The sequence below is a fragment of the Stegostoma tigrinum genome, unplaced genomic scaffold (assembly GCF_030684315.1).
Source record: "Stegostoma tigrinum isolate sSteTig4 unplaced genomic scaffold, sSteTig4.hap1 scaffold_167, whole genome shotgun sequence".
Taxonomy (NCBI): domain Eukaryota; kingdom Metazoa; phylum Chordata; class Chondrichthyes; order Orectolobiformes; family Stegostomatidae; genus Stegostoma; species Stegostoma tigrinum.
In genome coordinates this window covers 180953-207346 of record NW_026728108.1, presented here as the reverse complement: position 1 = coordinate 207346, position 26394 = coordinate 180953, and the positions used below count along the sequence as shown (strand labels likewise).

General features: G+C 43.3%; 1 protein-coding gene across 4 annotated transcripts in view; it reads left to right on the top strand.

The window, feature by feature from the left end:
* The window catches only part of LOC132207820 (utrophin-like), a 78223-nt gene that overhangs the window by 21320 nt on the left and 30509 nt on the right, over positions 1-26394 (top strand). The window contains exon 1 of one of the 4 annotated variants that reach the window (XM_059643674.1): positions 1961-2026. The exons of 1 other annotated variant lie outside the window; for it this stretch is intronic. In XM_059643674.1, the coding sequence (XP_059499657.1) occupies positions 1987-2026 (40 nt within the window). In that variant the 5' untranslated portion in view covers positions 1961-1986. Of the gene's footprint in view, positions 1-1960; positions 2027-8044; positions 8811-26394 lie in introns of those variants that run through there. 2 more of the 4 variants (XR_009443872.1, XM_059643673.1) reach the window with 2 other exon arrangements.

The window sequence follows — 26394 nt, the reverse complement described above, 5'->3', positions numbered from 1 at the left end:
GATTCCTGCCAACTCGATAATATGAAGCAGAAGGTGAGAACTTTGGAAACAGCTTCAGGTATAAATTGTTTGCTTAAAGTAAGAACTATGTATGTATATTTTGTGATGGCATCCAAGCATGCTCTTCTGTTAAAATCCTATTGGCAACATCATTGCAAAACACAAAACACTACCTGTATTCTTGTTCTAAATGCCACCCTTTGATGCCATTTGGTGTTGAGATCGTGAACCAATCCCTTAATGAATTCCCTCCAATTGCATATTGCCTGAAATAGAAAGAAACAGGCCCAGGAGCCTGAGAAAGAGAAAATTAGAATGAACATGTTATTCTCCCTATTGCCAAGATATTCTCAGTTCCTGTGAAAAAGTGAATTTTTACAATTGCCTGAGTAGAAATTTATTCTGACCCATTGTATCAGTTCAGTAATCTTCAAAATAAACAATCATGAAGCTGCAATATTAGCAGGACCATTTCATAATATTTGGTCAGGCTTGCCTTGAAGAGATTGTGTTATCTATAAAATCAGGAGCGAGTTTATATGGTAACGAAATTACCTAATGGCCTGACCTTTAACAGTGCGCAGCTACCGACAGCACGTGACAGTATTGTTTATAAATATTTGTATTTTTTTGCTCCAAATACTAGCTTGTAGAATTTAGATTAAAGCAAGTATTATTTTGGAGTCTTTGAGCAAGTTATGTAGAAACTGCTGATTATTACAGAAATCATCAAAAAGGTGTAAATTGCTGGGAGGGAGAAGAGCTGTTACATTTATCAGTTGTCACGTTGACATATTCCATTGTAGTAGGTAAGTCCGTGTCTTCTGTGATTTATTTCTTGGAATTGCAAGTATTTATCTTTCAGAACTGCAAATGAAATTGCCACCAGCAATTTTTTTTTGGTGATCAACTTCGCCTCCATTATCCTGCATCACAATCAAATTCTAATATTTCTGAACTGAGGAATCATAGAATTTGACAGTATAGAAGGTGGCCATTTGTCCCAGCCTGTCTGTACTGGCTCCTGAAAGAGCTACCTTGCTTTGTCTCTGTTGGCCTCTAAATTCAGCACTTTCGAATATATATCTCAGGAAGGGTCACCGGACCTGAGATGTTAATTCCAATTTCTCTTCACAGATGCTGTCAGGCCTGTTGATCTTTTCTAGCAACTTTGTCAAGTTTTTGTCAAGTCAAGAGATTTAGATTCTCCCTTACTGGAGATTGTCATTGCCTGACATTTTTTTGTAATGCATAATTCTTACCACTTGTCAGCCCTAGCCTGAACTTTGCCCAGGCCTTGCTGCATATGGACATGGTCTGCAGTAATCAGTGCCTATACCCACTTCTGACTTTGTGAAGGAGTTACGTTCATTGATAAAGCAGCTGAAGCTGGTCAGACTGAGGAACTTTGCAGCGATGACCTGGTACTGAGCTGATTGATCTCCAGCAACCACAACCATCCTGCCTTTTGCTGTCTATATCTTCAAGACCATTTCCCACCTGATTCCCATGGACTTCAGTTTTCGGAAGGCTTCTTGATGTCAAGGTGAGTTACTTTTCTGTCAGCCTTGGAAAACCATTCTTTTGTCTGTGTTTGGACCAAAATTGTATGAAAGTTAGAAGCTACGTTGGCCCTGATGGATCCCAAAATGAGCAACAATGAGCCGGTTATTGCCCAGTTTCGGGCCCAGTTCTGAGGAACAGTCACTGGACCTGAAATGTTAGCTCTGATTAATTTCAGTCACACACAGTTAGAGAAACTACGCTGTTCCAATCATAACATTAATTTATATAACCAAGCGCAACCTTGACTCGTACAATGAGTTAAAATTCTGGACTCGACCTCCAGTTACCCGGGCCATTCAGTACTAATCTCGGTCTTTTGACAGTGAACACTTTGTGGAGCTGTTTTATTAATTGTGTGGTGCTGTCATATGAACAGGAGCTGCCAGAGTTCGGCTTCTAATTAGCTCTTGTGTAATACAGATGATTTCAGTCAAGTTTTCATTATGTTCAAGGAGATATAGTGAGTTGACTGACTTTTATGAAGAGCTGTGCAATTTTTACAGCCATGTGTGTTTCTGCTGAAAGCAATATCTTTTGATGAATTGCATTGCGTGTGTCAAAAATGTGAAAAGATTTAGTTCAGCACACAGTGTGATTCTGAGTTGAGTGGCTTAAAAATATTTACAGATTTGTGACCAACATGCTCAGTGAATTCTTTGTCCAGGGAAAGCTTTATAAATCTCAGTATTCGTAACATAATCTCAACTATGTAATTTATACCCATATTCCTGGGTTATGCTCTATCTTTCATTCAAATTACTTTATAATCCATTACATGGATAATTCAAGATAACAAAGTGTGAAGCTGGATGAGCAGAGCAGGCCAAGCAGCATCTCAGGAGCACAAAAGCTGACGTTTCGGGCCCAGACCCTTCATCAGAGAGGGGGATGGGGTGAGGGTTCTGAAATAAATAGGGAGAGAGGGGGAGGCGGACTGAAGATGGAGAGAAAAGATGATAGGTGGAGAGGAGAGTATAGGTGGGGAGGTAGGGAGGGGGTAGGTCAGTTCAGAGAAGACGGAGAGGTCGAGAAGGCGGGATGAGGGAGTAGGTCGGAAATGGAGGTGCTGCTTGACGTGGGAGGAAGGGATGGGTGAGAGGAAGAACGGGTTAGGGAAGCGGAGACATGTTGGGCTGGTTTTGGGATGCACTGTGGAGAGGGGAAGAACTGGGCTGGTTTTGGGATGCATTGGGAGAAGGGGAGATTTTGAAGCTTGCGAAGTCCACATTGATACCATTGGGCAGCAGGGTTCCCAAGCGGAATATGAGTTGCTGTTCCTGCAACCTTCAGGTGGCATCATTGTGGCACTGCAGGAGGCCCATGATGGACATGTCATCTAAAGAATGGGAGGGGGAGTGTAAATGGTTTGCGAATGGGAGGTGCAGTTGTTTATTGCGAACCGAGCGGAGGTGTTCTGCAAAGCGGTCCCCAAGCCTCCGCTTGGTTCCCCAATGTAGAGGAAGCCACACCGGGTACAATGGATACAGTATACCACATCGGCAGATGTGCAGGTGAACATCTGCTAAATATGGAAGGTCATCTTGGGGCCTGGGATGGGGGTGAGGGAGGAGGTATGGGGGCAAGTGTAGCACTTCGTGCGGTTGCAGGGGAAGGTGCCGGGTGTGGTGGGGTTGGAGGGACTGTGGAGCGGACAAGGGAGTCACGGAGAGAGTGGTCTCTCCAGAAGGCAGACAAGGGTGGGGATGGAAAAATGGCTTGGGTGCTGGGGTCGGATTGTAGATGGCGGAAGTGTCGGAGGATGATGCGTTGTATCCGGAGGTTGGTGGGGTGGTGTGTGAGAACGAGGGGGATCCTCTTGTGGCGGGGGCGGGGTGTGAGGGACGTGTTGCAGGAAATGCAGGCGACGTGGTCAAGGGCGTTCTCGACAACTGCGGGGGGAACGTTGCGGTCCTTGAAGAACGTGCACATCTGGGGTGTGCGGGAGTGGAATGCCTCATCCTGGGAGCAGATGCGGCAGAGGTGGAGGAATTGGGAATAGGGGATAGAATTTTTGCAGGAGGGTGGGTGGGAGGAGGTGTATTCTAGGGAGCTGTGGGAGTTGGTGGGCTTGAAATGGACATCAGTTTCTAGCTGGTTACCTGAGATGGAGACTGAGAGGTCCAGCAAGGTGAGGGATGTGTTGGAGATGGCCCAGGTGAACTTGAGGTTGGGGTGGAAGGTGTTGGTGAAGTGGATGAACTGTTCGAGCTGCTCTGGGGAGCAAGTGGCGGCGCCGATACAATCATCAATGTAACAGAGGAAGAGGTGGGGTTTGGGGCCTGTGTAGGTGCGGACGAGGGACTGTTCCATGTCACCTACAAAGAGGCAGGCATAGCTTGAGCCCATGCGGGTACCCATGGCCACCTCCTTTGTCTGTACGAAGTCGGAGGAATCGAAAGAGAAGTTGTTGAGGGTGGGGACGAGTTTGGCTAGGTGGATGAGGCTGTCGGTGGAGGGGGACTGGTCAGGCCTGCGGGACAGGAAGAAGTGGAGGGTTTTGAGGCCATCTGCATGCGGAATACAGGTGTGTAGGGACTGGACGTCCATGGTGAAAATGAGGTGTTGGGGGCCAGGGGATTGGAAGTTCTGGAGGAGGTGGAGGGCGTGGGTGGTGTCACGGACGTAGGTGGGGAGTTCCTGGACCAAGGGGGAGAAAATGGAGTCCAGATAGGTGTAGATGAGTTCGGTGGGGCAGGAACAGGCTGAGACAATGGGTCGACCCAGGCAGGCAGGCTTCTGGATTTTGGGCAGGGCAGGCAGGTTTTTAACACAGCACAGGAGATTTGTTGAAACAGTATCTAATGGTATTTAGATTAAATCCTTTTCTTTATTCACTGCTCACTTTGGGAGTCATTCTGAGCTATTTCCCAGAAATGTTCCCAGGTCATGTTAGGCAATCGAATTTGAATTTCTCAGCCAAATTCTTTAACCAAAGTTATTGATATTATGAACTACCTATTATGCTTATGAATTGGTTATTGTCTCATAGAGGCCTCTAGCTCAGGAAAGGAACCTTTGGCACTGTGCCTGTGAAAAACAGCCACCTAACTATTCTAATTCCATTTTACGGCATTTGTACCATTTGCCTTGTATGCCTTGGCATAGCAAGTATCCCCTTTTATTTCGTAAATCTTACGAGGGTTTCTGCTTCAGCCACCCTTACTGGCAGTGAGTTCCAGATTCCTACACCCTCTTGGTAAAAACATTTTTCCTCTCATCCCTTCTGAATCTCTTGCCCCTTACCTTAAATCTACGTGACCAGTCATTGATCCCTGCACCAAAGCGAAAAGTTTCTTTCTGTTTATGCCTCTCATAATTTTATACATTTCAATCATATTCTCCCTTCATCTGTTCTGTTGTATGGAAAACAACTTTAGACTGTTCATTCTTCCTTCATTTCAAAAACTCTTCACCTTGGACAGCATCCTGATAAATCTCCCCTGCACCTTCTCCAGTGCAGTGACATCCCCACCAACCCTTCACCGTGGATTCCAGACCTGTGCCCATTACGCTAGCTGTGTCCTAAACAATGTTTTGCATAGTTCCAGCATAACCACCCTACTCTTAAACTCAATGCCTTAGTTAGTAAAGGTAAGTGTCCCTTATGCCTTCTTCATTACTTTATCTACCCGACCTGATACCTTAAGGGACTGGTGTACATGTATATCAAAATCCCTGGGATCCTCAGTGCTTCCACCTTTCATCATATATTCCTATTCCTTATTTGTCCTGCTGAAGTGCATTCTCTCACGTGTATCCAGATTGAATTCCATTTGCTGCTGATTAGCCTATCTATATTCTCCTGTAATCTAAAGCTAACCTCCTCATGAATGACTACTCCACCAATTTTTGCACCATCTGCAAACTAACTGATCCGCCTTGCTATGTAGATATCTAAATCGTTTATAAATAACACAAACAGCAATAAGTCCAACATTGATCCCTGCGCTGAACACAGAATTCCAATCACCAAAACACCAAGCAATCATGAACCTCTGTGCTTTGACATTCGACCAATTCTGGATCCGAGTAGCCAAATTTCGTCAGATCCCTTGGGCTATTCACTATTAGTCTCCCATGTGGGACATTGACAAAAGCCTTGCTGAAGTCCAAGTAGATTATGTCAAATGTAATCCCCTCTTGTACACACCTGGTTACTTCTTCAAAAAATGCAATCAAGTTATTCAGACATGGCCTCCCCTCAATAAAACCGTGACTGCCCTGCCTTTCCAAGTGTGGATTGATTCTGTCCCACAGAATTGCTTCCAGTAGTTTCCTCACCTGAGGTGAGACTTACTATTGTGTATCTTTATTTCAATATACAATTTTTATTCACTTTTGCGATATGGACATCACTGCCTGTCTTGAGTTGCCCTTGAGAAAGTGGTGGTGAGTTGCTTTCTTAACCCGCTGCATGCCATGTGATATAGCTACTCTCGCAATGACATTAGGGAGGGAATTCCAGGATTTTGACTTGTTTTAAGCATTTATATGTACTTTATCATGAAATGCTGACAAGGTCGACAAGGAAATATAAGGATTCAAAAAGATTTATGGTCCTCATGAAGAAATAGTTAGGACTGGTAGACAGACCCTCAATAATTTGCCCAGAACTGCGTGCTGTGTGTTTGTTGTCGGCCTTTTTCTAAAGCAGTTGATTCAAACAGTCTGATTGTAAAATTCTTTCCTGTACAAATGTTTGCTTTAAAATAAATAGAAGTAAAGAGAAGAATCCGTCTAGAATTAGATTTGATTTGTGTGTGGCTTTGAGAGTGATCTTGTCATGAGTATGCTGTGAGATTACCCCAGAGACTCTGATATGCTAAAGTAATAGACTTTTGGAGACTGGCAACAACTGTTCTGCTTCTGTGCCACCACAAAAAATCACATCTGTCTTGTTTAGAAATACTTGGAGGCATCCTGTTGCTGTGCATCTGATTTGAAAACTGTAACATGCAAAAACATACTCTTAGTATTACCCTGAAAGATTCAACATAAAGTAATTTAACAGATTTCTTCTATTGTCTAGAATATCTTCTGAAATATTTGGTTTGAAAATGGGTAAGTCACAAAATTGTATCAGTGATAATGGGAACTGCAGATGCTGCAGAATCCGAGAGTGTGGAGCTGGATGGACACCGAAGGCCAAGCAGCATTTTGACACATCCAGCATTGCCGAAGTGATTACCCACTGCAGTTTAGACACAACTTTATGAGCAGGCTTGTCATGAAAGACCAATTTAATCATCTAATAAGCTGTATGTTCTGGCTGAAATACTAAAACATGATGAAAATCTTTGCAATTAGACAACTGTTTTACATTTTGCATTATGCATAGAAACGGACAAACAAGAGGGTTGTGTTCTGAGGAGGGGTCACCCGACCCAAAACGTGAACTCTGATTTTTGTTCACAGATGCTGCCAGACCTGCTGAGCTTTGCCAGCAAGTTCTGTTTTTGGTGTCATCTGATTTTCTGATTTTGTTTTGTCATGTTGATTCTTTAGAGCACATGTTTTTGAAGTTGAGCCTTCCCTCAGAAACGTCTCATTTGTTTTCACCAGCCATTTGCTGTGTTTGCCAGCAGCAAAGCCAAAATTTCTTTAATTTATTTCTTGTGAAGCATGCCTTCAGCAACCTGAGTTTACCTTATGGGTATGCTGCGCTTTTCCTCCAGGCTTGGTATTTTTCCCTGTATCCGAGTGCAGTTATCAAGTGCATTCTCATGAGAGCAGTTTAATCATGGCTTTTCTTATTTTGAATTTGCTGTTGTTTTGGGTGTATAGTTTGGCAGTCTGTCGTTTGGTTGTTGCTCTGCTTTGGTTGGAAGGTTAATCTGATTATCTATAGCTGCTGTATTTGAGTTAGTATTTCTTTACCATTGAATCCATTGTACTTCTGAAATTTGACACAAATAGAATATAATTTCACTTTGTGACTTTGCTGTTAACACAGTAAATGGAGGAAAGTATTGGCCAGACAATGCTGAGAGGATGTGGAGAATCTACAAACAATTGTAATAAGGGTTACGAATGTGATAACTCTCGCTGGCGTATGCCAGTTGAATTTCTTGTGTTAAATTGCTAGATTATATTTTGGGGGTATAATTCTGAAAATAATATCTTGCTGTATGGAAAACAATATCCTTGAACACTGGTAGGTCAGTTGGAAGGCAAAGAAACACTGGGATTCCTGAAAGTAGAAGGAGAGAGAAAAATCAAAGCATTAATGAACCTGGTCCAAAGTCCATAATTGCCAGTGATACATCAGAGAATTTGTTGGTTACCTGGCTGCTGATGCACTAAAGCAGTAACACATAATAATGAAGTAACAAAAAACCATTCAAAAATGAGAGGGCATTGAAATAACTGACAGCATTGAATCTGCTCCTGTTGTGATGAAAGTGCCTTATTGATTTGTAACAAAATAGTTCCAGGGCTACATTGTATCAACTCAACTAGGCAGTGCAGTGATCTGTAGTATGAGGTAGAGAAGCACAGTGGAACTGATGGGCACAGATCTCTGAACTCTCAGCCTGTAGCAAAGATGGTAATAAATCTGAGGGACTTTTACATGAACACATTAATTTACAGATCATTGGGAGTGGTCTGGTATTTTGCTGTGGTCTTCCTTGCCCTGGGGACTGAAGTCCCATTTGATGTCACTGTTTGGTTATATGTTTACAATAGACTCCCTTCGAGGATTGGTTTTCTTACCTTTGCGCAGAAAGTCCTTTTTAAAAATTTCTTATGTGACGATCGGTCAGTTATTTTTGACTTCCAAATTGCCAGCGGTTTAGACCAACTGTTTGATTCAGACGGACCCCAAAATTGGGTACGTTAAAGGAAAAACAGCTGGGCTGTTGGAAGAAGCGAGAACTAGCAAAGTCTTTGACTGAACTTTAGGGTGAGAACTGCCTGGGACGAAGAAAGCACAATGGAAGATGGCTGAAAGCCGCAAAAGACTACTGAGCACCCTGGATCTGGGTATCTTTGGACGAGTTCTTTTGAATTGATGGATGTGTGAAACTGCTAATATGTAAACCACAATCTGATGGATTTAGTGTGTAAGAGAAACATGAGGACAGGTTAAAACAGGAGGTAATCTTCTTGAAGATGTAAAACTGCAGCACAACAGCAGTAATGGGACAACCTATTGCAGAAAGATGTCGGCTGTGTCAAGGTGAGACATAATGATGAATGGCCTGAACTTCAGCTTGCAGGAGTTGCTAAGAAAAATTGAACAGGTATAGTAAGAAAAACATGATTTTATCTAATGGCCTAATATTTAGTTCTTCATTCCATGTTATTCACTATGCGTTTAATTTCTGTTGATGCAGTGGTTAATACCACAGCACACATTCTCTTACATACTTCAATGTGTTGTTGATCCGTTTCTAAGCAGGTTGAAAACTGTGTTAGTGCCACGCATAATGGAATTTTATGAACATACAACAGCAGTAAAAGTCAAAGTACATTTATGTTAAGTTTATAGAGAACTACAAAGTGTGTTCAAATGTTGGGAAAAGTCAGTGGAATAGTTGATTTGTGTTTTAGTTAATTACCAGAGATGCCTGTCACAATTTACAGAGAGCATATCCTGCTGTGGAGTGCCATGTCTTTGTTTAAATTGAGAAATTAAACATGTAATGATTCTCTTATATATTCGAACAGCTGAAAGTAAATACAGTGGTCATTCTTAAATAGACTCTGCTTTAAACCCCATAAACCTATCCAGCTTTTAATTGAGGAGGATAGTTATTCACCAGTTTTAAATACATTGATCGAATACATGTGTGTTCCATTTATCATTGTTCTAATTGTTTTGAAGTAGTATTTACTGTGGAGAAATGCAAGAAACCTGTTCTGGCCATGGTTTCCAGCCAAACAATTGGGGCCACAATTTATGGGAGTTTTCTCAATTTTCTGGAACTTAGTAGCATTTGACCATCGACTGCATGAATTATTCATATGCCTGAGAGTTTGTAATTAGTTTTGCTGACCTTTTACTGTGGCCTAATTTCCACTGCTAATTTAGTGAAAGAAATCCATATAGTATGGATTAACAAGAGTGCCTTATTCACAGCATTGTAAAGTTGGACCAGAGAGTGGATGATGCTTATACGAGCATCCATTTGCTGTCAGGTACCTGGATTGATTGAACTGACATTTCATTTCCTGACCTCCTGCCCTTGGCCTCTCTATGGCAACAATTTTTGAATTAGTAGAATAAGGTCTTGTTATCATGTTAAAAAGGGGAATTGTCAAAGAGGATGTTTTTGGCTTTTATTGCAGTTTCAGGATAAACGAAAAAGATGCTGAATTAATTTTTGAGTGAAATTTGTACCCAAAGGCAGAATGACTGTGAAGTGGGGTTGTATCTGTCTGCAAGAACCAAGCATGTTGTTTTTATGGAATTAACAAATTGATGCATAAACATGGGGGAGGAGTAAGGTGTTACATATCATGGTTATTAGCTGATTAAAGCCTGAGTTCTTGTGCAGGGGTTGTTTCCTTCATGAGGATGCCTGTTGAGCGAGAGAGAGATTTTGTTTATTTGAATTTAATGTCTCTGGAGTTTAACACACTGTGAAAAGCATTTGTGTTGCATTTGCATTGCATTTCATACAGTTTTCACAGTGTGCGAACCATGGCACAGAGCAAAGCAGTAGATCAAATGTATGACTGAATATTACGTTCAAGGTAGAGCTCAGTTCATGCAGCAGTCATAGAATCCTTAGTGTGGAAGCAGACCATTTGCTCCATCGAGTCCACGCCGAACCTCCAAAGAGCAGCCTATCCAGATTTATCCCCCTACATTATGCCTGTCATCCTGCACATCCCACAGCTAATCCACCTTACCTGCGTGCCTTAGGACTGTGGGACGAAACCGCAGCACTCAGAGGAAACCCACGCAGACATGGGGAGAACGTGCAAACTCCACACAGACGGCTGCCGAAGTGGGGAATCGAACCCAGGTCCCTGGCGCTGTGAGGCAGCACAACTAACCACTTATCCACGGCACTGCCCACTCAATATTTGGGAAATAAGGGTTGAAGACTAATTGTGTGTTTAAAAATAACCTAATTCTGGCTTAGTAGCTTCTTAAAAGTGCAGTGTTTTTGATAGTAGCAGACCGTTGCTTTAGCTAGCCATTCCTTCCAAGCCTTTCATCAGTTTCTGTTTGATTCTGGAACCAAGAGCCTCCTCTATCTGTTTTCTTTCATTTCGTTCTTCCAGTCATTGATGTGTGGATTGCTTTAAGGCAAGTTTGAAGATCATTATCTGCAGATGCTTGATCCTGAGCAATTTTCTTGACAATCTTATTTTTAACCAGCAGTGGTTTGCTATTCCCTTTCACTTTTAGGGACAGACTGACGAGGCAGATTCCAGATCTACCTCAGTTGGAATGGGAATCGTGTCCATGCAGTTGACATTATTCTTGAGGGAATTTGCCCAACCCAATAAATCTCTGATATTTATTTTCCATTAAGGGTCCCTCATGAATCTTTTGCAGAGACATCAAAGCCTCACAACCAGAAATTGCTCCGACAAATCAGCACTTCTTAGAAAAAAGAGAGATAACAAGGTGTAGAGGTGATGAACACAGCAGACCAAGCAGCATCAGAGGAGCAGGAGGGCTGATGTTTTGGGCCTAGACCATTCTTCTGATTGGTTTCGGCCTGAAACATGAGCTTTTCTGCTCCTCTGATGCTGCTTGTCCTGCTGTGTTCATCCAGCTGTACACCTTGTCATCTCAGATTCTCCAGCATCTGCAGTTCCTACTGTCTCTGAAACTCATTGTAAGAATCAACCTTGATTTCTTGCTTTGGGATCCATCCATTAATTCACATCTTTCCTGTAAGATGGAATGAGGAACAAAAACTTTATACCAGATGCAAAATCTAGTGTGGCAGACGAAATTCAGCATGTGTCGTGAGAACTGATACAGAAACAAGGTAGAATAAATGTTATAATTTAAATGGCTGCACAGAAATAAAGACACACATACTCAACAGTTCTCATACACCGACTCGAAAGTCTTTGTAGGTGGCAGGGTTAGACTATTAGAAGCACAGTCTGTAGCAAGTTCCATTAAGGAATTTATTTACACAAAGCTGAAAAAAGTGTAGAGTTGTAGAGAAGGGAAAATGGAGTGGGGCGAATTGTGGATAATGCTTGCAGGGAACGAAAGTGACAAAGTGAATTGCTTCCTCTCAAGATTTAAGAACCATGATATAGCCTTGCAAATCCATGTGCAACTTCAATATCTTAAATATAAAGTCACATTTTTACTTAAACATTTTCTCTAGTCACCACTGCAAATATTGAATCGGTGATTTTTAATGGCACTTCAGTCAAAGCCCAAATCGATCTTAGAAATAGGAGTAAGCCATTTATCCCTTGACCCTGCTGAATTTTTCAGTGTTATGGCTGATCTGATTGGGCCTTAACTCCACTTTCCTGCCTGCCTTCCGTAGCCCTCAACTCCAGAACTCTAAAATCTGTTAGGCAACCTGGAATTAGTCAGGAACCTGGCCTCCACTGCGAGCTGGGCCAGAGAATTCCAAACTGATGACTGAGAACATTTTCTTTTCATCCTATTTTACATAGGAGACCCCTTAATTTTAAACAGTATGCCTAGTCCTGGAATCCTTTCGGCATCTACCCCGTTAAGACCTCTCAGAATCTTGGGTTTCAAAAAGACCAGTTCTTATTCTTCTAATCACCAATGAGTTAAGGCCTAACTTGCTCAGGCTTTCCACGTAGTCAAGTCCTCACCCTAAGAATCAACATAAAGAATGTTCTTTTGAACTGCTTCCAATATAAACATATCCTGAAGGAAGGAGGTCAAAACTATACCCTGCTGTATATTGGGGCAGCTAGAATTCCCACCTTTTTTCAGTTCCCCTTGTAATAGAGGCCAGTGTTCCCTGATCTTTCTAATTGTTTCTTAACATTTTGCGACAAATTATGTCGCACCTAGGTATTACTTGTGTGTGTTTGTTACATTGTGTCTTCACAGGACCCTTGTGGTGCAGTGATAGTGTCCCTGTCTTTAGACCAACAAGTTTAAGTTTCACCTGCTCCAGAGGTGTGTAACAGGTTGATTAGAAAATGTCTATATTGTCTTTTCATCCGGTCAGTGTGAGGACTACCAATATCTAGAACTGGGTCTGATGCCATTTCGCCAAAACCTCTGCCTTGTTATTTCAAATTCTTTTGGTTTGTTGCATGTATGCAGAAGTCTGAAAGTAATAATGCTGCCACTTTTTCACCTTACTCCTAATTGTGGTGGTGTCTTGTTTGCCCTTCTTGATAGATATTTGGAGAAAGCTTGTTGTTTTTTATATTTTCTGCCAAATGACTCTCATGTCTCCTCTTTGTGTTGACTTGATTTTATAGTGCCACCCATGGTGGTTCCTGCCTGTGCCTTTCAGAGTGTTGTAGGGATTTTCTTGCTTCCATTCTTGTGTGACCACTTTTCCACACATTCTGTTTTATTTTCTTCTCTGAGCGTAACCTGACGGCATAGAGTTTTACATGGCTATCAATGTTCGGATTGCTGTCCTGACTGGCCGCCTTTGGGTCTTGCAAGCGTAGGCTGATTGAGCGTGAGCACAAGCCTATTGTGAATGGCTGAAAGAACATGTTTAATTTGATCAGCTACTTGTTAGCAGACGTTTTGTTTCACATGGCATTAGATGTGATTCTGTGATTGGGGCATTGCTTACCAAAGAATCCGAAGTGTGTGTCAGTAGCTGCACTAAAAAACAATTTAATTGGTTAATCTTGTAATGTATCTTATTCGTTCGAGCTAGATGCGACCTAGTTACATTCACAGGTGCTTTCTCCTGAACCAAGTGATTTGTCCAATTTCTGCACTTTTTAAAAATTACCCAAGAGCGCGGTAACACTTGGACTAGTTAGACTCAACTTGTCAATCGATCAGCCCTTTTCTTCTGTGCTATAAATTATGATCCTTTGAAACTTAGCATTCTTGCATTTGTCCTGATGAGTGCAAAGTGGAAAGCTGTGGCAAATTGTGTCTGTTTTTGGCAGTATTCTATATGCTGAAAACGCAAGAGATGATAACTTAATGAAAGGGCTGTTCCTTCACTGTTGCTGGGCCAAAAACCTGGGATTCCCTCCCAAGTAGCATTGTGGGTCAACCCATAGCAGGAGGAATGCAACGGTTTAAGAAGATAGCTCACCACCCCCTTCTCAAGGGAAACTAGGGATAGGCAAGAAATGCTGGCCAGCCAGTGACGCCCACATCCCACAAATGAATAAAAAAATGAAGGATCAACATATTTTTTCTTGCTGATTAATCTGCTGTACATCTCCACTATTTCCTGGGTTTATATATACAAAATATCTGACTTTTTTGGGGGCAAATATGTTGAAACTTTCTTTGGTAATGTTATTCAAGAGTCAGCCTAATACAGATTAAGCTATCAATCTTAAACCTTGTTAAACTCGACAGAAATGAAAACTCTACTTTCCATTTATAGAGTTTATGCCACTATGACAATTTGTTGTCCCTAAATCTTGTAGATAATAAAGAATTACCAACCCATTCTATAATGGTCATTGTTTGGTTTTTCAAAGGCCAAAGGTCCCAAATCTGATTGAATCAACAACTGGATAGGCCTGTTCAGGTTGCATTAGTAGATCTTTAATTGATTCTGTCTGAAATATTTGATTGCACTGCAAGTATATTACATGAAGGCAAAACAGTAATGTTGTTAACTTGTTGAATCCAACATTTTTTTGTCCAGTCCTTCAAAGACAGTTTCCCTGTTTAGCCCTTAATAAACATCACAAACAGAGAGATAGCTGGGACTTTTTGGTCATGTGTTCTGGTAGTCCATGATGGCCTGGATTTACTGTAAAAATATCAGTGAAGCTAACAGTGGGCTAAATATTCCCAGCCTTTCTGGATGATGTGGGCAGTGCTGGATCAGTTGGAAAAACTATGACAAGATTAGAAAGAAATACTTGGCTTTGAGAAAAAAAATCCAGTTTTCCATCAAAGGTTTCAATGGTGAGAGATGAGTTTCACTAGTGTGCAGCAAAAGGCCTTTGTGCGAGTATTTAGGTCTCATGAGTATCTCACCTCACCTTGAAGTGAGGAATTGGACAGTGACAATTACTGACATGAAAGTCAGAGTGGATATTTGCCAGCTGTTGCAACTGCTTCTCTCGCCTCTATCTTGGCCAGCAATTGTCAACATCGCAGGGTCTGCTCTCGGGGAAGTGACTGCTGGCACCCGCGTGACGACAGAGTTTGGCTTTGGACAAACCTCCTACTGATATGCCTTCGACCTGCCTGGATTCACTACCAAATATTAGGTCCAGAACTGTGCACACCCCGCACCCCCCACCCCCCCACCCCTCCCCCGCCCCCGAATGCAATGCAACTCAAGTATTTTGCTCCCTTCCTACCTTGCAAACTTAAACTATTCCAGTGAGTGGTTGGGTAGTTAAAGTCCCCTATTACGGCCTTATTATTCTTACCCTTGTCTGAAATTTAATTATATTTCAATCCTGTATCTCTCAGACTGTTCAGGAGCACACAACAGTAAGCTTGCCCTTTTTATGTTTGTTGCCTCCTTCCATATAACTTTGCTTTGTGATCCTTCCAAGTTATAATCTTTCTTCATTGATTCCTTGTTCAATATTGTGACCCACCTTCTTTACATGGCCCACTCTTCTGTCTGTCCTGCTCTCTATCTGGTCTGAATACCCAAAAACGACAAGTGATGAGCTGCCAATCATGCCCATCTTTCAACCACGCCTCAGTTTTAGCTATGATATAATACTCCCACATGCCTGTCTGTACACTCAGCTCATCCGTCTTATTCTATACGCTGCCCACATTAATGAAATACATTCTATTTAACCATATCAAACTCACTTCTGTCTTACATGCCATTTGGTTCCTCACCCTTCCAGACTTAATCACTCACTCGCTGACTCAAACATTTTAACTTAGAATTCATCTCAAAATCTATCCCCTCTGAACTACTTGTCAGGATCCACCCTCCTTCCTTCAAATGACTAATATATGTTGTAAACAGTTGTAGTCCCACCGCCGATTCCTGTAGAACCCCACTGGTCATGGGTCACCAAACTGAAAAAGAACCCTTTATCTCCAATTGCTGTTTCTTGCCTATGAACCAATCTGTATCCATGCTAACATGCTACCTCCAACACCGTGGGCTCTCATGTTATGACTTAACCTTTTGTCAAAATACAAAGCCCAAAGACAACACATCTATAGAACATCGAACATTACCGCACAGAACAGGCCCTTCGGCCCTCGATGTTGTGCCGACCTGTCGTACCAATCTGAAGCCCATCTAACCTACTCTATTCCATGTATGTCCATAAGCTTGCCCAATGACGACTTGAATGTACTTGAAGTTGGCGAATGTACTACCGCTGCAGGCAATGCGTTCCATACCCTTACTACTCTCTGAGTGAAGAAACTACCTCTGACAACTGTCCTATATCTTTCACCCCTCAATTTAAAGCTATGCCCGCTCGTGCTCGCCGTCACCATCCTAGGAAAAAGGCTCTTCCTGTCCACCCTATCTAACCCTCTGATTATCCTATATGTTTCAATTAAGTCACCTCTCAACCTTCTTCTCTCGAATGAAAGCAGCCTCAATTCCCTCAGCCTTTCCTCATAAGACCTTCCCTCCATACCAGGCAACATCCCAGTAAATCTCCTCTGCACCCTTTCCAAAGCTTCCACATCCTTCTTATAATGCGGTGACCAAAACTGTATACAGTACTCCAAGTGCGGCCGCACCAGAGTTTTGTACAGCTTCACCATAACCTCTTGGTTCCGGAACTCGATTCCTCTACTAATAAAAGCTAAAACACTGTATGCCTTCTGAACAGCCCTGTCAACCTGAGTGGCAACTTTCAAGGATCTGTGTACATGGACACCGAGATCTCTCTGCTGAGAGTATTAGCGGTCCTCTGGCACCTTAGCTGTGGCCAGAAATGACTTGAAAATCTTTGCCAGGACCTCTGATATCTCCTTTCCTGCTTCATAAAGTCATGCAGTACAGAAACACGCTCACTTAATCAACATCAATGCCAACTAACAAACATCAAACTACTAATCCCATTTACCTGCACTGAGTCATTACCGACCATACGCTGGCCCTTTAAATGCTCATCTGTTGCTTCTTTAATATTGCAAGCGTACCTGCCTTCTCCACCTTGCCAGGCAGCATATTACATGTTTGTATCACTTTTGGTGAAAACACTTGCCTCAGATCCCCTCTAAATAGCTGACAGTTCACCTGAAATCTATGCCCTCTGACTTAAACTCATTTACTGGTTCTCACAATCAATCTATGCCTCTCATAATTTTGTATACGTCGATCAGCCTCCTCTGCTGCATGGAAAACGCACTTAGCCTATCAGTTTCTCCTCATAAAACTTGCATTCAATCACAAAACAACACCCTGAAACATATACTGTCAACAAACCTGGCCAACACCTCTGTCTCCGGCTTGCAACAGTGTTCCACTGAAGCCCAGCGCAAGCAGAAAGAACAGCACCTCATTTTCCACTTGAGGACCTGACAGCCCTCCAGACTCAATATTGAGGTCTGTAATTTTAGGGCCTAAACTCTCCCATATCCCAGCCCCCGCTACCCCACACACCAGGCTTTGTTACCACGCAGCCTGCCACGACACATTCCCTGTTGTTAGTGACGAACAGTCCCCATTCACAACTGTTCACCCTCCCAGCCTGATTGTTTGCAACTCCTTTATCTGTCCACCTGTCTTTCTCTCTCTTTGGGCTCTATCCTATTGTTTACTCCCTACACTACCCTCCTCCCTATTTTCTGCATAGAAACCGATGTTTTCCCAGCCACCATCAGTTCTGGGGAAGGGTCACCGGACCGGAAACCTAAACTCTGTTTTCTCCTCCAACATATGCTGCCACGCCTGCTGAGCTTTTCCAGCAACGTTGTTTTTGTTCGTCATTTACAGCATATGCAGTTCTTTCGGTTTTTATCAACAAACCTGTCAGAGTCACCAATGCTTTGAAATGCTCCCACTTGTTGCTCAAGACCCTGGGCTCCAGTTGCTCCAATAAGAGGCACCTGCTGTACACATGGTCATGCAGACCAGCAGGAGCACTCAGCATTTGACATGTAGTGTAGGATGCACCAATCATGGGTCAGAGCTTAATTCCAGGCATACCTTAACTGAACAGAACACTGATCTTTGCTTTTAATTTATTCATCCGCCTGCTCAATTGGAGGGAACATAAACCAGTGTTCCCACTCAGGTCTCTGCTCGTATGCATGCTTTTCAGTGAGAGCCTTATCTCACCCGCTCCTCTCAATAACATTCTCTGACTGTCACTGGGCCATCACCGGCTCGTCTCAGTAAAACTGACTGACTGTGTCACAGCGCCCTCACCCGCTCCTCTCGGTAACACTGACTGACTGTGTCACAGGGCCCTCACCCACTCCTCTCAGAAACACTGCCTGTCACAGGGCCCTCACCCGCTCCTCTCGGTAACACTGACTGACTGTGTCACAGGGCCCTCACCCTCTCCTCTCAGTAGCACTGCCTGTCACAGGGCCCTCACCCGCTCCTCTGTTGCATTGACTGACTGTCACAGGGCCCTCACCCGCTCCTCTGTTGCATTGACTGACTGTCACAGGGCCCTCACCCGCTTCTTTCAGTAACACTGCCTGTCACAGGGCTCTCACCCGCTCCTCTCAGTAACACTGCCTGTCACAGGGCCCTCACCTGCTCCTCTGTTGCATTGACTGATTGTCACAGGGCCCTCACCCGCGCCTCTCAGTAACATTGACTGCCTGTCACAGGGCCTTCACTCCCTACTTTCAGTAACACTGCCTGTCACAGGGCCCTCACCCGCTCCTCTCGGTAACACTGACTGACTGTCACAGGGCTCTCACCCGCTCCTCTCAGTCACACTGCCTGTCACAGGGACCTCACCCACTCCTCTCGGTAACACTGACTGACTGTCACAGGGCTCTTACCCCCTCCTCTCAGTAACACTGCCTGTCACAGGGCCCTCACCCGCTCCTTTCGGTAACACTGACTGACTGTCACAGGGCTCTCACCCGCTCCTCTCAGTAACAGTGACTGACTGGACAGGGCCCTCACTCCCTACTTTCAGTCACACTGCCTGTCACAGGGCCTTCACCCGCTCCTCTCGGTAACACTGACTGACTGTCACAGGGCTCTTACCCCCTCCTCTCAGTAACACTGCCTGTCACAGGGCCCTCACCCGCTCCTCTCGGTAACACTGACTGACTGTCACAGTGCTCTCACCCGCACCTCTCAGTAACAGTGACTGACTGGACAGGGCACTCACTCCCTACTTTCAGTAACACTGCCTGTCACAGGGACCTCACCCACTCCTCTCGGTAACGCTGACTGACTGTCACAGGGCTCTCACCCCCTCCTCTCAGTAACACTGCCTGTCACAGGGACCTCACCCGCTCCTCTTGGTAACACTGACTGACTGTCACAGGGCTCTCACCCGCTCCTCTCAGTAACAGTGACTGACTGGACAGGGCCCTCACTCCCTACTTTCAGTAACACTGCCTGTCACAGGGCCCTCACCCGCTCCTCTCGGTAACACAGACTGACTGTCACAGGGCTCTTACCCCCTCCTCTCAGTAACACTGCCTGTCACAGGGCCCTCACCCGCTCCTTTCAGTAACGTTGACTGACTGGACAGGGCCCTCATGCCCTCCTCTCGGTAACACTGACTGACTGTCACAGTGCCCTCATCCGCTCCTCTCAATTACACTGCCCATCACAGTGCCCTCACCCGCTCCTCTCAGTAACACTGCCAGTCACAGGGCCCTCACCCATTCCTCTCAGTAACACTGCCCATCACAGGGACCTTACCCGCTCTTCTCAGTAACACTGCCCGTCACAGGGCGCTCACCTGCTCCCCTCAGTAACACTGCCCATCACGGGGCCCTCACCTGCTCCTCTCAGTAACACTGCCCGTCACAGGCCCCTCACCTGCTCCTCTCAGTAACACTGCCCGTCACAGGGTGCTCACCTGCTCCTCTCAGTAACACTGCCCATCACAGGGACCTTACCCGCTCCTCTCAGTAACACTGCCCATCACAGGGCCCTCACCCGTTCCTCTCAGTAACACTGCCCATCACAGGGACCTTACCCGCTCCTCTCAGTAACTCTGCCCATCACAGGGCCCTCACCTGCTCCTCTCAGTAACACTGCCCGTCACAGGGTGCTCACCTGCTCCTCTCAGTAACACTGCCCATCACAGGGCCCTCACCCGTTCCTCTCAGTAACACTGCCCATCACAGGGACCTTACCCGCTCCTCTCAGTAACACTGCCCATCACAGGGCCCTCACCTGCTCCTCTCAGTAACACTGCCCGTCACAGGGTGCTCACCCGCTCCTCTCAGTAACACTGCCCATCACAGGGACCTTACCCGCTCCTCTCAGTAACACTGCCTGTCACAGGGCCCTCAACCGCCGCTCTCAGTAACACTGACTGACTATCTCAGGGCCCTCACCCGCTCCTCTCAGAATCACTGACTGACTGTCACAGGCCTCTCACTCCCTCCTCCCGGTAACACTGATTGCCCGTCACAGAGCTCTCATCCGCTGCTCTGAGTAACACTGGCTGACTGTCACAGTGCCCTTAACTTGCCCACTTATCTGAATTAGAGACAATATCAATGTGGTTGCTTTATGAAGTACAAATACTGTGAGAAATTAATGTCATAATCAAAGTGAACTTGATTAGTAAGAGATTGTGATAGACTGTCTTTATTTATTTCATATAAGTATGTTATTACTGATTTTATGACCTGAAGTCACAGCCGTATTAAATCAGCTTCCCTGCCTCTGTTCGTAACACATTGATATGAAGTATTTGGTGACGTTCAAAATTGATCCCAATGTTTCCTAATCAGATTTTTTGAAAAGTCAGTGCCAGACTTTGTGCACAACAATACCAGACACCAGGTTTGTAGCTTAAACAAAAGATTTTACAATTTATTAACAATATGTATCTTTTAAAAGAAAGTTAAGCAAAAAGGTATTCTGATGAATGCCCATGACTTAAACATCATCTTCTTTGATTCTAGCCCCCATTCTAACAAAGACAGAAAGACAGACAAACAGATATAATTAAGGAATATATTAAAGGGAAAAAAATAAATCAAGTGTAACTGGCCAGTTTACTTAACCAGACTGCATGATCTTTAAAACGGAAAGCCCTGTGGATGCTGTAAATCAGGAACAAAAACAAAGCTGCTGGAAAAGCTCAGCGGGTCCAGCAGCATCTGTGAAGGAAACAAAGTAAAATTTCAGATCTGGCGACCCTTCCTCTGATCAGTTCTGAGGAAGGGTCACCAGATCTGACATCGTACCTCTTTTTTACCTTCACAGACGTTTCCAGACCTGCTGAGCTTTTCCGGAAATTTTGTTTTTGTCCATCATCTGAAATCTCACAGTCAGATGAGATAGTATCTTAAAGCTAAAATCTGAACAATCTACAGATGCTGTAAATCAGAAACAAAAACAGAAGTTGCTGTAAAAAAACCAGCAGATCTGGCAGCATCTGTGGAGAGAAAACAGAGTTAACATTTTGGGTCAGATTACCCTTCCTCAGGATTCCTTATTTCTAAGTAAGTGTCACAGGATCGGAAACGTGAATTCTAACTTCTGTCCATAGATGCTGCCAGACTTGCTGAGCGTTTCCAGTAATTTCTGAGCTTCTGTCTTGGTTTCTGAAAACACTGAGCTATGCAAATACCTTTCAGTAGGCTTTGTGGGGATATTTAATTATTACTTGTAACAGAGGACCTCTTCACTTAGATTAAGTTGATAATGGGAGGACAACCAGTTGGCAATCAAACCTCTGTCCTGTAGCTTTTGCAGGGACAATCCTTCTGATTTAAAGACAGTTCAATATTGGTTTCTCTTTGTTAGTGACACATCAATCGAGTTTTCTTGGAAGAAGAATTGACCTGCAATTAACTTCCAGACCTAGCCTCAGAAACAAATATCAAATTGTTTCTTCTTTTTTCACATAAGCTGCTGCTCACAGTCCAAAGGTCACTCTCAGCTCACAGTTCACAGCTCCAAGCCAAAAATGATAATGAACTTAAGTACTAGGAGGAGTAAGACAATTCAGCTCCTCGAGCCCCGCTGTTTGATACGATTGTGGTTGATCTTATCTCTGCTGCAACTTCAGTTTCCTACCTGCTCTCCATAATTCTTGAATCCATTATGAACTCAAAAATCGTTCTATCTCCTCTTCAAATTTGCTCAATGTCACAGCCCCCCAATGCCCTCTCAGGGAGTGAATTCCAGAGATTCATGACCCTTCCAGCATAGAAATTTTTCATCAACTCTTTAAACCTTCTTCCGCTTATGCTAAACCTATGACCTCTTGTTCTATTGCCCGCATGAGGAACCATCCTTTCCATGTCAACTTTATCAATCTGCTTGAACATTTTATATCCCTCAATTAGATCCCTTCTCATCTTTCTGAACACCTGAGAATGTAGGCCGAAACTACTCTGTCTGTCTTAAGACAGGTTCTCGTCTCTGGAATCATCCTGGTGAACCTCCACTGGACTGCCTCCAATACAATGACATCTCTCCTTAAGTAAGGAGACCAGAACTGTACACAGGGCTCCAGGTGTGGTCTCACTAATGCCTTGCATAGTTGCAGCAACCTTCTTTTGTATTTTTATACTCGCTTTCTTTAGCAACAAATGCCAAAATTCCATTTGCCTTCCTTAATACCTGCTGTACCTGCTTACTGGGTTTCTGTGATTCATAAAACTAAAAAAAATGAAGGTTTCAATGCTGTTAAAATGAAATCCATCCAAGTAAAATTAAAATAATGAGAAGAGAACATTAATAGAAAGTGAAAACATTTTTCTCTCTCTGGAGAGCAATATTGAACAGCCTTCACATAATAATGTTATTTGTGAGCTTGGATTCTATACTGGAGGAATGCTGCGCAAGTTTTAAGTTTGATTTGTATACCTATACCGTGTGCAGTGAGAAGGACAAGAGGTGGGTTTTAATCTAATAATTTTCTGTGTTCTTCTGTTAAAAATACACATAGGCATCCGCTTGTGAGCACTTTCAGTAATTGAATACCACAGTAAAAAGAATGAAAATTTATCTCACCCTGGGATCTGAATTGTCCAGTATCATCATCAACTGGGATCATAACACTTGTCATTTCAAAGGCCAAACCTGATATTACCACTCGATTCCTCAACTAAAATGGAATTTGATTCATTCAATGTCAAACATCAATGACCTTGATAGTGTGTAGTAAATTACAAAGTGAAACAAAATGGCCCTTCACCATTTTTCTTGTAAAGCAAATCCATCGTATTCAATTGTTGTAGTGGTATAAAACACCAGTAAGTCACACATTGCAAAGTCCTCCTGAATGTGAGCCAAACATTTACATAGATCTGTGGTTAACCTCAAGAGGCAACCCAATCTTGTATTTGTTTCCTGTTTATGACTTTTTAGGCCACTTTTCTGACAAGAAAGACTTCACCAGTCTCCTTAAACAGCTGAGATCAGACTAAATACAAAGCTCTGTTTTGTCCATAACCTACCCTCGATCAATGCTAAAGAAGATAACGCTAGCATTTAAATAAAATTGTATTTATAGAATCATAGAGTGACACAACACGAAACAGACCTTTCAGTCCAACTAGTCCGTGCTGACCATAATCCCAAACTAAAGTAGTCCTGCCTGCCTCCTGCACTCGGCCATATCCCTCCAAACATTTCTTATTCATGTACTTGTCTGGATGTCTTTTAAATAGTGAAACTGTACCCACATTCACCAATTCCTCTGGAAGTTCATTCCACATATGAACAATCCAACAACATGGCCCACTATCACTCGTATCCTTACATACAGATAAGGAAGGACACCACTTTGATTGGGACAACACATCCATCCTAGGACAAGCCAAACAGAAACATGCACGGGAATTCCTAGAAGCACGGCATTCCAACCGGAATTCCATCAACAAACACATTGATTTGGAGCCAATCTCTCATCCCCTGAGAAAAAGAACAGGAAATGACATCACCAACCCAAGGAAACCTAACCAGATAAATAGAAAGCAGGACATAACACCAGCGCTTCGCCGGAGGCTCACTGATGATGTTACCTAGAATGGTGACGAAACGTCTGAAAACGAATCTTCCAGCTCAGCGAGCAAACTCACATCCAGAACCTCAACCTGAGCTACAAAGCTTCTCAAAACTCATTAGAACAATCCTCTGTGTAAAAAGATTGCCCCTCATTTCCTTTTTAAATATTTCTCCTCTCATCTTAAAAATATGCCCCCTAGTTTTGAAATCCTCCACAGTAGGGAAAAGACATTTGGCGTTCACCTTATCTAGATCCCTCATTATTTTATAAACATTCATCGGGTGACCCCTCAACCTCCTATGTTCCAGTGAAAAAAGCCCCAGTCTATTCTCACCTTAAATCTCAAACCATCCATTTCTGGCAACATCCTGGTAAATCTTTTCTGAACCCTCTCCAGCTTAATAATATCCTTCCTTGAACACTGACCAGAATTGGACACAACAGTGTAGAAGAGGCCTCACTAATATCCTGTACAACTTCAACATGGCATTCCAACTCTTCTCCTCAAAGGTCTGAGTAATGAAACACCTTCCTAACTACCGAAAGAACTACAGATGCTGTAAATTATGAACAAAAACAAAGTTGCTGTAAAAGCTCAGGAAGTCGGGCAGCATCTTTGAAGGAAAAAACAAAGTTAACGTTTCAGGTCCGGTGACCTTTCCTTAAAACTGGCATTTCCCCTCTTCGCTGTCGACTGTACTACCGATTTTGGTATCATCTGCAAGCTTACTAACCAGGCCTTCTATATTCTCATCTAAATCATTTATATAAATGACAACCAAAAGCAGACCCAGCAATGATCCCTGTGGAACACTGCTGGCAACAGGTCTCCATGATGGAAAACTTCCTTGCATCACCACTCTCCATCTCCTGCCTTTTATCCAATTTTGTTTAGTTTCTACTCAATTAATATTCCAGTAATAAACATGCCTGATGAGTGGCGGAATGGTAACCGCACCCAAAGTGTTAACGCTGCTTTTTTTTCCCATCACAGATGTTGCCAGACTTGGTGAGCTATTCCAGCAACTTTGTTTTAGTTCCTGATGAGCTGCGACTTTGTACTTGACTGACTTCCAACATCAAAAGTTCTAAATGTTGGAAGAGATTGGTTAACCTTGACTTCCTAGCTTGAAAATGTGCCTTTTATGCAAAGAAACTGTACTCTGGGACAGTGGTTTTGCAGATTTACCTGCAGGCCCAGCTGTGAATCAGAGTTGAAGAAGTTGCATGCACTGATGAATAGGCAGCTGTTTAGCCTCTGGATGGAATCCTGTGGAAGCGACGAGGGTCTAGGCCATTGACTCGAGAACTGATGAGGGAACGGCTTGCCCCAACCATCTTCCCTTCAGGGGAACACCAGCCTCAGGTCGCTGCCCTCAAGGGGTATGTCATCCTGACCTTGCTCCTCTCATGCGTCGGCAGCTACATCTTTCTCCCCTCTGGCACTTAATAGACCGGCGGCCGATCTGGTGCGATTTCATTCGCCATGAGCTGTTGGCTAACCAGAACCCAGCAGGTGTACTGAGCAGCAGTGTCACTTGGGAGGTGATGATCTCTGTTACCATGGCAACCAACCTACGATTATTGCTAGATTTCGGGCCAGGATTGAGTGAACCACCATTAGCACGCCGCTTCCCCTTCTTGATGTTGCACATTGAATGCCTTTGAAGGCCTGTTACATTTCTTAATGGTGACACCCCTGCCCACTGTTGAGTCAATACCAGTTGTTGTGGGATGATGTATGTGTGCGTCAGTTGCTCAGTTAGGGACTTTAACTCGCAATGAAGTTGGGAAGTTATGTACAAGTCTTCTCACCATGGATTTAATCTGGCTCTAAGCAGAATTGTAGGTGGTACCATCCTTCCACCTGATTAAATGTCCTCTATTTCCAAACTTGCCACAACAGAAAGTACAAAATCCCGCTGTTTTTGTTCTCAATTCATGGTTTAATTTTGTAATCAGTGTCGGAAGCAGCAGATTAGTTCAGTCCTTGTGAAATTGAAGGCAATGCAACAATTTAATTGGTCACTTTTTAACATGGTAGGTTCTCAAACTGAGGAAATGGTGAATGTTGTTGATCTTTAAAGCAATATAATGGAGGAGAGAAAAATCTGGACTCCAAAACCCACAGGAAGAAAATTATAATCTGTCAGTGCTGCCTCCATGAGAACAATGCCAAGTAAATACCCGTCCCCATATCGAACAATAGAAGTTTCCTGCATATCAGAACATACCCATTGAGTGGGGAACTGACGAATAATGCAGGAGCACCATCGGATTGAAATACTTTTATTCTAAGGATTTCAGAACATGCTGGGATTTTTATTGCAAGCAATACTTGTGATGGAATATTCTTTTTATGTCAAAGTGCTGCAACAGTTTGGAAGAACCAACATTAAATGGATATTATTGCAGATAATATATGTGAATGAAATAAAATTGTTTGCTTAAAGTATTTTGTAATTGGAATTGAATGTCACATTTTTGTATCTTAGTTGTCTTCTGTTTCTTATTTTTATAGAGCAGGTATTGTCCTGGTCACTTGTAATGCTGCCAATTCAAGATTAACTACATGGATGGTCTCTATCAGTTGCTGAATCCCCGATGTCAGTTTGTAATCCTGAA